The sequence below is a fragment of the Salmo salar genome, chromosome 05 (assembly GCF_965601325.2).
Source record: "Salmo salar chromosome 05, fSalSal1, whole genome shotgun sequence".
NCBI lineage: Eukaryota > Metazoa > Chordata > Actinopteri > Salmoniformes > Salmonidae > Salmo > Salmo salar.
The window spans coordinates 56,033,318-56,044,662 of NC_138295.1; the positions used below are offsets into that span (position 1 = coordinate 56,033,318).

At 40.3% G+C, this 11,345-nt stretch overlaps 1 protein-coding gene across 3 annotated transcripts; it reads right to left on the minus strand.

Annotated features, from left to right (window-relative positions):
• Positions 1-3,214: 3,214 nt before the first annotated feature.
• LOC106605138 (rhomboid-related protein 2-like) lies at positions 3,215-10,837 on the minus strand. 3 transcript variants are annotated; one of them, XM_014200487.3, is made up of 8 exons: positions 10,775-10,837; positions 9,029-9,283; positions 7,647-7,795; positions 5,324-5,436; positions 4,818-4,918; positions 4,654-4,714; positions 4,465-4,526; positions 3,215-3,704 (listed from the first exon to the last, which is right to left on the minus strand). In XM_014200487.3, the coding sequence occupies exons 2-8, from the start codon at positions 9,263-9,265 to the stop codon at positions 3,528-3,530; spliced, it is 900 nt and encodes a 299-aa protein (XP_014055962.2). In that variant the 5' UTR covers positions 9,266-9,283; positions 10,775-10,837; the 3' UTR covers positions 3,215-3,527. The 3 variants fall into 3 exon arrangements, with proteins under 3 accessions (XP_014055962.2, XP_014055963.2, XP_014055960.2); XM_014200488.3 differs by lacking the exon at positions 10,775-10,837 and adding an exon at positions 10,622-10,767; XM_014200485.3 differs by lacking the exon at positions 10,775-10,837 and adding an exon at positions 10,388-10,671.
• Positions 10,838-11,345: the final 508 nt, after the last annotated feature.

Sequence of the window (11,345 nt, forward strand, 5' to 3'; positions counted from 1 at the left end):
AGTTACAAACGTGTTTATAAAGCAGTTACAAAATTAATTATCATTGTATGTGTTAGCCTACATATAGTCTCATGTCATGGTCAGAAAACACAACTTTCTTTGTGGTTTCCTTTAACCAGATCATACTATCATTATTTCCAAAGGAATGGATGTCGATGAGATTTTGATAATTGACTTTGGTCAATGCACAGTGCAGTTACATGGGTATGTAATTTTGTCTATCAATATGTAGACTAACACCAATAGGAGTTTGCCAATCTGTGTGATGTGCAATTGATGTCTATTAGGGATGGGCGCGAGTACTAGATTAAAGGTTTATATTCTATTACTAATAATCAAATTTACAAATGTAACTATACTGAACAAAAATATAAATGCAACATGTCAAGTGTTGGTCCCATGTTTCATGAGCTGAAATAAAAGATCTCAGAAATGTTCCATATGCACAAAAAGCTTATTTCTCACATTTTGTGCAGGCATTTTTTTACATCCTTGTTTGTGAGCATTTCTCCTTTGCCACGATAATCCATCCACCTGACAGGTGTGGCATATTAAGCCGTATGAGGTGCACCTTGTACTGGGGACAATAAAAGGCCGCTCTAAAATGTGCGGTTTTGTCACACAACACAATGCCACAGATGTCTCAAGTTGAGGTAGCGTGCAATTGGTATGCTGACAGCAGGATTGTCCATCAGAGCTGTTGCCAGAGAATGTAATGTTCGTTTCTTTACCATAAGCCACTTCAACTTCGTTTTAGAGAATCTGGCAGTACGTCCAACCAGCCTCACAACAGCAGAACACTTGTAACCACGCTAGCCCAGGACCCCCACATCCAGCTTCTTCACCTTGTCTGATTGTCTGAGACCAGCCACCCGGAAAGCTGATGAAACAGGAGTATTTACATCTGTAATAAAGCCCTTTTGTGGGGAAAAACCCATTCTGATTGGCAGGTCCTGGCTCCCATTTTTGTTCAGTATATTTAGCCGGTTAAATGTATAAGCACTGCCACAATTTCAAACTCTGTTCATAGTTTGTGGAGTGTATCAAGTGCAGTGAAAATACATTACATTTTCTTTTCAGTTGTGTTTCAGAACATCCAGTAATTGGCACAACCAATTGCATACAGGATACATTTTTCCTTCAAACCCGTTTCATTTAAAACTAATATGAGCGTACTGAAAATTATTTTCATGAGAGTACTCGAACACATTCTTTCAAATGCAATCCCTAATGTCTATCTCGAACACTTTCCAAAGCACCTCCCACTCATTCATTTTAAATTTGGCTGAAAAATCAAGGTACAAAGTCTGTCGTTCTGCCCCTGAACAAGGCAGTTAACCCATTGTTCCTAGGCCGTCATTGAAAATAAGAATTTGTTCTTAACTGACTTGCCTAGTTAAATAAAGGTAAAATATATATATTTTTTTAAACATATCTACTGGCCCAAATCCAAACAGTTTCTACTAGTATCTCCCCATGATGAGTAAACCAGATTGTCATGCTCTAACTAATGACCTGCACAAAGGGAAAATGTGAAAATATTGGTTCTCAGTACAAAACCTTAACCCCAAATCCTGGGTGGATTATTGCTGAGCAGACGGTGTGCCAGTCTGGTTCTGCTTTACTCTACTTTAATACAGGAGCTATCATTGTTCAATCCCAAACAGACTGGTACCCAATATAGACTGACTATACCATTCACCTGAGAACCCTGTGTACTGCCCTGAAATGGTCTCTCTTTAGAATATTGGTCAAATCATTTGGCAACACTAGGGGGATTGATTCACTTTCCAAATGAGTCTGATTCAAGCACATTTATAGTCAGGGATTCACATTAGGTGAACCTTGTTTGAGGATTTTATTTAGCCTATTTTCCAACAGTTTGTTGAATTTAAGAACCAATATTTATGACAACTTGGCCATTACTAATTTATCAGTACTTTCTGAAGTTCATTATCCCTCTTAACCAATGGTTTAAGTGTCCACAAAACAGACAAGGAAGCACTAACTAGCACACAATTAAATAATGGCACTGTATTGATGTTCCGAGTCTGGAACTATGGAATGTTCCACATAAACTGGCTAGAGTGGTGGCTGTCATTGGGGTACGATCAATTGTCTTTTTTTTAAAGCCACTGTTAGCTAATAATAGAAGCGTGGCACCCTAGGTCAGGTCAGACATCAGTCAAGCAAATATTCTGCTCCGTACCCATTCACTAATCCCCATGTCTGGCTTGCTATAGGCCAGATGAATTAAGATAGTTCATCTTGGCAAAACATTAGTCGTATAACACCAAATAGAGTTTACACAACAAAAAAACTCATAATCCAATCATTTTCACAGAGATCAGATTATGCATGGCTTTGTCAACACATCTAAGATCCGAAGGGATTTTGGAAATGTAAAATAACATTTATTTAATGTAAAAGTGATGAAAAGATACAAGATTGAGTCTGGAGATAAAAAAAAAGAGCTTAAAATACAAAACAAGTCATTTACAATTGGAATGTTATGCTATCTACCTGACATTTACTTTGAAAGTACATTGTACAAGTTGTAATTACATAATAAATACCTAAAGTATGTATAGGTTTCTTAGAGATTTGTTGAACTGCCATTTGGTTTCACATACCAACTAACAAATATCACCACAAATAAGTTTAGGAAAGCTTTTGAAGATATCACCAATAAAAATATGCCATACAGATGGCCTAAAGATGAGGCCTTTTCAATGACCTTTTCATTTTCCTCATGGACTGTCATACTAAACAGTTACGTAGACTAATACACAGTGGCACAATGGAAATGATGTAGACAATGCCTAATATACAATGGAAAGTGCTGCCCTCTACTGTTCCACTGTACACAAACATCATAAACAACCAAAGGATTAACAGACTTGACTGATAAATTCAAACTGCTGGCAAAAGCTAAAGAGAAACACAAATTGAAATCATGCCTTCAATAAATTATACTTGAAAGAGGCTTAGCCAAGGATATGTGCTATTGTCAGACAGTGTCTCATCCTGTCAACAGGGAAGTGAAACAATAACCTGGCATTGGGTCATTGTCATGGCTTGTTTACGAATTGACACGCCATTCACCAACAGATGACACACTTGCTCCTGATGGCTTGAACATTCCCCAAAAACACACCTAAACACACACACACTTGTAGACCAATCTAAAACTTAGAGGAAAGGACCTGCTTGAAATAATGTCCTACCTCACTGACTAATCAGGACAAACATCATATGGAAAAAAAATACCCGTAACGCCAATGAACTGAGGTATATTGAGTTCGGTACAAAACAATAATGCATTTCATTATCAACATCACTAAAAAACCCATGTAAGAAAGATCATTTGCGCTGAGTGAAATACTACACTTCAACAAGGAATCCCTCTTTCAATTTAAATTTCTTCTCTCCTGCAGTAGAGGTTTTACATTTTTTAGATAACCTTCCAAGTCGATGAAATGCCCTATTTCTGTTATTCAAAATGCATTCATTTGTATAGTGTGAAATTATGCAGGGGAAAGGAAGATGTTGAAGAGCACAGCGAACAAGAGGAAGACTACGTAGCCAACTATGCAAAGCCAGAAGCGCGGGTCCTTCAGGAGCTTCTGGTTGTAGGCGCTGAAGAACACATAACCAATGGTCATCCCAGCCACCCCTCCTCCGATGTGCGCCACAAACGAAACCTGAGGGAGACCAGGGAGAAGTCTAATTTCAGTCTAATTTTCCCTTCAAACCAACAAAGTCATGCTGTGCTACAGCCTTACAATTAGCATCCTCTGCCCTGTCGCTGTGGTTAGTATGCAAAGGGTGGACAGCCAGTACAACTAGCAGGACCAGTTTAAATGCAGACAGTGAATTTGGAACCGCACTTCTCACAAAGACTAAGAAAACATGAAATAAAAGCAAGATGAGAGAGTGGAAGCAGGTGATAGATTAGTAGCTTATAGCCCAGTCAGTTAAGCTGCTGGAAAGACAAACAGCTGCAACCCTTATCATGCTCAGCTTCTCCTAAAGCAGAGAGAATAGAATCAAGGATCACACTCATCACAGTCTAGTGACAGGAATGGTTTGGGTGCAATAATTCAGGGGGAACAGACAGGATGTGTGTGTGACAGAGTGTGTAGAGGGCAATCTGGTTTAGAGATTAGTCAGTCCTGTGTAACTGTAAGCCGTATTATGCAGCTGGGTGGTACTGCTACTGCAGTTTTTTTCTCTCTAGTTTTCTATTTAGGCACACTGATAAAAGCCAGATCTACTCACTGTTATATTGGTCTAGGGTTGGACTTCGCATAAGAGCCTCTCCAGTTGTGAACTAAAGACTGTTCTAAAAAAGCATTGCTCTCTGCTGAAACAATACTTATCTGTCTGTGGAAAATCTTTCAATGCCATGCATTTTAAGAAGAGAAAGGGCATGCAGGACAAAAAATAAAAAAGATGTCTTACCTTCAAGCCAACGTCGTGAGTAAAAAACCTTCTGTAAAGGGCGAATCCGACATCTGTCCCGACTTGAGAAAAAAAACATTGAACGTTTAGTTACTGAAATACAACCACAGAAGCGTGGGCGCTGCTGGAACAGCAAACCTTGAGGCACTGGTGGGAAAATATTACGAGTGGATCTGGGAAGGGACCTACCGATAATCACAATCACTCCAATACGAAACACTCCAAGGAGAGGAATCATCTCTCTGAAGTTCTGTAGGCCAGGGAGTCACGCAAGAGGAAAGAACAGGGAAATAATGAGAGAGAAAAAAAGTCATCTGCTAAAATAGTAGAATCAGCAGTTAGCCAGAACTCACCACAACAGCGTTCATGAAGTATCCACCTATGAGGGCATATACCCCCCCAGAGGCCCCTACCAGAGCACTGAGAGGATCAAATATGGAGCTGGCCAGGGAGCCTGAGGACAACATGCATGAGAAGGTCATCTATAGCATTACAGACATTTCAGCTATGAAACCCAAACAGGAAAAAACGAACTTTTGTGAAGCGAAAGAATGTCAGAGACTTAAGTGTGAAACGTGATTACCATCTACACAGCTCTGTGCCTGTGAGTTGCTAGCATTGTACAGTCATGATCAGCAAAAATCGAGATGAGGTATGTAACAAGTGAGCTAATAATAACTAAGGCAACCTGTCGCGCACATTGTGTTGGTTAACCAATCATATGCTATACTATTCATGTCACTAGCTAAAACAGAGTCAACTTAAAAGCAACTTCATTCAGTCGTAACAGACCTTTGAAGACAACTGTGTCTAACTGACTGTGCGTCAATGGAAAAAGGGGGTGTATGTCGATGCCCACCTGCTAGGACGCCTGCCATGTAGACCATGCCCACTTCAAAGCCTTTGTGGACCAGCTCCAGCGGGATGCCCAGCAGTAGCTGCATCACCAGGTTGCCTAGGATGTGCTCTACGCTGTGGGGAAGGAAGACATAGAGAGGAGATGGAGACATGGGAGTTGAGACTTAGGAGTAGTGGTGGCGCCAGGAATTTTTCACTGGGGTAGCTTGGTCATTGCAAAGGGGTGCTTGCAATCTATGAAGTACGTACACACAAGCTAAAATTCAAGCTAGCTAGATACTATCTGTACAATGGTAGCCTCTTCGCCCCGGGATACATGTACACTGGGGCCAGTGTCAAAGAGAAGTTAATCAATCATTGACATTGAAGCCACAAAAAAATCTCAGAAGTAGAAGTGTCAGCTGGTAAAATTGCCAACCAAAGTGAAAACAACTTTGCATTCTAGCATTAAATATTTTACAGCTAGTAGTATCTAATAGGGCGGCAGGTTGCCTAGTGCTTAGAGCATTGGGCCAGTAACTGAAAGGTTGCTAGATCGAATCCCCGAGCTGAGAAGGTAAAACTCTGTCGTTCTGCCCCTGAACAAGGCAGTTAACCCACTGCTCCTAGGCCGTCATTGTAAATAAGAATTTGTTCTTAACTGACTTGCCAAGTTAAATAAAGGTGAAATATTTTTGTTGTTGATATATCAGCGTTAAATCAAATAACCACCAGCTTCACCCTTATGTGGCTGCTAGAAAAACTAGAAAGCAAACGTCAACAGCCAATCCAGTAGGGGCTAGAAGCTATAGTCAGCTTTTATTGGTCAAAAGCGACAGGATATCGCGGAGTATATGCATAAAGTTCAGCTTTCCACAACTTTGGTCCCACCCCGTTCACGCTCCCTCGCGTCACCCAACTGTCCCCCCCGCCCACTTCACTAAAAATGAAATGAGGCTCCATTGTTTCGTCGCCCACATCATGTTATGTGGATATGTAAGGTCAGGCTGCCTATATGAAACAACACAGTTAATGTTAACTGCAAAACCTTTAGCTTTTAGCTAACGCTAGCTGATGGCTAGGTTGGCACATATTTGCAAGCAAAGTACATTTCAACACATCCTCAAAAACATTATTTTACCTGAGAAGATCTTCTTAAATTATTTCAGGTAAAAACTCCTTATTCCACAATTCTGGAGAAAAAAAATACAATCTAAAATCTTCATAAAAGGCATCAGGTAGAAGTAAATTAAGCTATGAATACGAAGAGAATTGTACATTTTCATGAATTTGATAATATAAGATTGAAGCCCATTCAAAAACAGTACAGGACTTGCATGAGGAAGTAGGCAAGACTTTCATAGGGTATAGCTAGCTATAAGCAACTTTTACATAGTCCGAATATACAGTATCTCAATTAACAGGATTTTTCAGCCACTCAAATTCATGAGATTTTGGCTGAGCCAATGAGGAGGCACTGCGTTATGTAGGCTGTGCCATCTTGCTGAGCAGTTGGAGCTCGTTCGTGAGAAAAGGATTTTGAGAGAGAGAAATCCTGTGGATTTAGCACTTTGTGACATCGGCTGATGTAAAAATGGTTTTATAAATACATTTGATTGATTTGAATGAAATATGTTAACTTTTGTTATATATTGACAATTTAAAACATAGGCCTATTCTAGAGGGGGCTTCCGCCACTGTCTTGCTACCCCTTAGCACCGCCAGTGTGAGAGTATGATTGAGTGGATAGGCGAGTGAATGTCTTACCAATGAATCAGAACCTGTGGAAAGACTCAGGCCAGGATTCAAAGAAACACAAACAACGTGCACACTGCAATTAACTTTTAAAGGTCATTTTTGCTTGGGCCAACATCCACAGCATTTACAGTGAATGCAAGCTCTATGAACATTTGGGAAATTGCCTTTTAAAGCCTTTCACTTGGATTGAATCGTGACCTCAAACTCTGAAGAACCCAGAACTGCTTTAGCAGTGGCCAAGTGTTGTATAAACAGATGATATGGGAGAGAGTGAATCATTTCAGTGAGATGTGGCAAGTAGAATGATCTGCAATGCTCTACTCTTTTGGACACAGATTAAGCCACAGGAGGTTGGTGGCACCTTAATTGGGGAGGACGGGCTCATGGTAATGTCTGGAGCAGAATCAGTGGAATGGTTTCAAACACATGGTTTCCATGTGTTTGATGCCATTCCATTCGCTCTTATTATGAGCCGTCCTCCCCTCAGCAGCCTCCTGTGGATTAAGCCTAGTCCTGAACTAAAAAGTTTGGTCAATGGTAAATCTCCAGTGGGCTTGGGCATCTGTGTGAGGTGAAGTGACCCTTACCCAGCGTGGACAAACATGTAGGAGACAAAGCGCCACGCCTCCTCCCGCTGGTCAGACTTGTAAGTGAGAGGGCTGTTCCAGATGCCCTCGCCCAGGGTGACCCACTGCTTCTGGGGCTTCCACACCGCATAGTAGATAAACACTGCTAACTGTCCAGACAGACACAGATTAGATCAGTGACTAGTAACATAATGACAGGAGGGGTCCTGAAAGGCTAAACAGTTGCTTTAAATGTAGCCATTAGTCAGCCTTTTACATAGTGTTGCAGTATGGTCAGAGCAGACCATTATAGTAAAATACAAACATACTTCAAACTGATAACACACAATGGCAACAAAGTTAATGAGAAGAGCAGAGAGAACCCTAGACAAATTCCTTTAACAAACTGCGTAGACATCGCACATTTTTCTACTCACAAACTCATTTCACCTTTAATATCAAACACACATCTCAATTATTTTGCCATAACAAGCTCACCATACTACTAAAATATCTGAAATGTCATGGACACAGTGTACGTGGTGTATGATTAAAATCACATTCCTTGGGAGGATAACCTTAAACCTTGGTCCCAATGTTAATTGTGCTCAAACTCTATTTTCATTGAGCCAACGCATAGGTCTAGGGATTGCTCTAAGAATCTTGGATGAATTCAGACATTGAGATGGATAAGCTGGCCGAGACCTCCCACAGCAGAAGGAGAGAGAGGAATGTCTGGTACAAGAGCTCTTCAGTTTGGACCTTAGCCACATCCAAACTCAGAGAGTTTGAATACACAAATACCAATGTTTGGCCATTTAATCGAGCTCGCCAGATTGTAGTCCTAAAAAAACGGAAATGAGTTACCTCTGGTTCGTTCAGCCATTCCTAAGGGGGAAATTAATGGGGAAAGAATAGGGTTTTGGGATAAACATAGAAAATAAGGTCTGAGGTTAACACAGGCTTAGGAGAGACGTTTTATTCTATGAGATAATATCAGTCAGTTAAAATGACCTTTATGAATTATGAAGCCTTTGTGCTTTATGTGCTTCAAAATTCACAAAAAGTGACGTTAGCTGATTAAGATTATCTTATAGAACAAAACGTATAAGATCTCCTAAGCCTGTGTTTATCACAGACCTTATTTCTGGCATTTATAATAAAAATAAAAAAACATTCATTTTCCCATAGGCTTCGTCCAATGAACCATGGTGGATGTATAATATCAGCTGCACCTCTCTCTTTAAATACCATGTCCAGAGCATTTCCTGAAAACGAAAATTCACTCAGGTATAACAACACAATCATAACAACGTATGCACATGCAAAAGAGGCTACTTGTTGTCAATGCTGCGCTGCCATTAGTAGGATGCATATTAACCATGATGCGTATTAACCCTCACCTCGCCGATGCTGATGAGGATGATGAAGATGGGAGGGGGGCAGCAGTTGGCTCGCTCCCGGTACTGTTCGTGGAGTTCTTCCGGAAGCATCCACTTGGAGATGGAGCGATGGAACCTCTCGCAGCATCCAACCTTCCTATTCCCGTCATCATAACGTCCTGTATCCCCCATCTGTCTCCCATCTCTGTCTACAGGGTCTACAGCGAGGGGGTCCTGCTCTTCAATGTCTATGTCCATCACTCCTCAGATCGTAGCCTAGACAAATAGAGTGGATGAGTCCTACAGTCAAATTAATTGACAGGAAGAACACGATACATTTCAGATCTCTATGAAAGTATGTCATTGTCTTTTCAGTATGTGTCGATAGACACACATTGAGGGCTGGTTTCCTAGACACTGATTAAATTTGACTTCATCTGTGTCTGGGAAACTAGACCATAGGCAGAGGATTTTTTGGGGAATAAAACCATAAAAAGGTGAGGAATGCACCATTCAATGTAACAGTAATTGATTTGTTAAGAGTGTATGTTGTGTTAAATGGGTTGGGTTTGCGTCAGATTAACAAAACAAAGGGTGAGATATTGTCTTCTGAATTATTGGTTGAGTAGCTACAGGGTTAACGACACATTAGTGAGGTATTTAATGCTGTGATAAACATGAGAAAGAGCTGAAGTTCAGCTTTGATGTATACAATTGTTGTCTCTAGGGACAATTACAGTAGCTATACAAATCTTCCTGGAACACAGAGCAGATGCTTTTTGGAATTATCCTAATAAAGGGGTCCCCAATTACATTCAGCCGTGGGACGATTTTTCCTTGAGCTGATGGTCATGGGGCCGGGAAAATGTACTGCAAGAATCCCAAACAGATATAGTATTTGGCAAAAACAATAATTAAAACATTGATTACATTGGGATACAATCACATATGCCTCTCTATTAATGTGTGGGAATACTTGGTAACAGATTTTTTTAAATTACAATTTTTACAATATATATAGACCTTCTCAGAAAACTTAAGGGGGGGGGCAAATACATTCGGACCGCCCATTGGGGAACCCTGGCCTAATACATCAATGGCTGATATATTGGACTACTTTGGAGTCTGCCACTGTAGGGTCAATATGAATGACAGAAATACAAGCGCGGTCAATACAATTTCAAAGTGAATTTTCCTAAGCCCTTTTTTTGACAACGTGGCTTTTTTTTCTCCAATTTACCTGTATATGAACCATGTAAACTTAACCCACACACATATGATCATGTCCCATTCAGTACAGAAGTTGGTCTACACATTTCCCATAATAACAGAGGCCTATATAGCAGGCAATGGTGTTTAGAAAGTTTAGAAGTAACTTACGTAACGTTACTGATTGGTAGAGCTGTCGTGTAAAATGATTCAACTCAACCTTTCCACTAGCATCTTAAAATACATCAATTACTGTAGAAGTTTCTCTTTGATACTTTTTCTTTTGTTTTATATTTTCAAGCAATTCTAAAACAGTCCGGACATTCCAAGGCGCGTAAAATCCTGACTACTGTCCTTTGGAAAATGACCGTCAATTCTGATAAATGACTTGAGATAATTACAGACCTCCCTTCGCTTTTCCTGTTACGAACTTCCTTCCTTTTCCAAACAAACAACTGAAGCACCCCCACATGAAACGAATAGGCTACTGAATCTCATTTCATAAATCTAAAAAGTTGAATGTAGCGCAAATTTCGCAGACATTTTGCAACAACTCACCTGCGCTTCCGGTAACACCTGAGACCGGTGACGCCATCATGGGCTTGAGGCTTTGGCTGGAGGTCCCCATTGATGAAATGTCCTCCATCAACAACATATTATTAAAAGTGTGATATGCATCGTTGTTTCGTGGACCACAGACAAACGAGTCATATACTTGTTTATCAACGATTCTGGTGTTCAAATATTTTAATTGTTCCAAAGGAAAAGCTTGTACTGTCAAGCATCCTCTCAATGCAATTTCTGCACAATACGAGTTGTACCACTAGAGGGTATAAGAGACCATTACAAAAGAGAGACACCCATAATAATTTTTTGTTGTTGTTGAAGTTTTACATGTACTGACTATTGGGCTGCTTGTTGATTTTCACATATACACCAATCCTCTCAGAACTTCATAAGTGCCCATGGGGGTAGGAAGTAGTGTTAAATTAGACATTTTGGAATTGTCACAATAGTTACCCCCAACCTGATAACTACTCAAGTCATACAATGCATTCGGATATGGAACGCAAAGACCCGCTTGTCAAAAAAGATAAACGTCAAATAACACTATTTGACATGTCAAATG

Bases quoted from the DNA above. Each gene is read 5' to 3' on its own strand.
- LOC106605138 (XM_014200487.3), bottom strand. From the start codon at position 9,265: ATGGACATAGACATTGAAGAGCAGGACCCCCTCGCTGTAGACCCTGTA. The intron at 7,796-9,028 runs GTGAGGGTTAAT...CTGTCTGGACAG, and splicing joins TCCTCATCAGCATCGGCGAG to TTAGCAGTGTTTATCTACTA. The intron at 4,919-5,323 runs GTGGGCATCGAC...TGTTGTCCTCAG, and splicing joins CATGGCAGGCGTCCTAGCAG to GCTCCCTGGCCAGCTCCATA.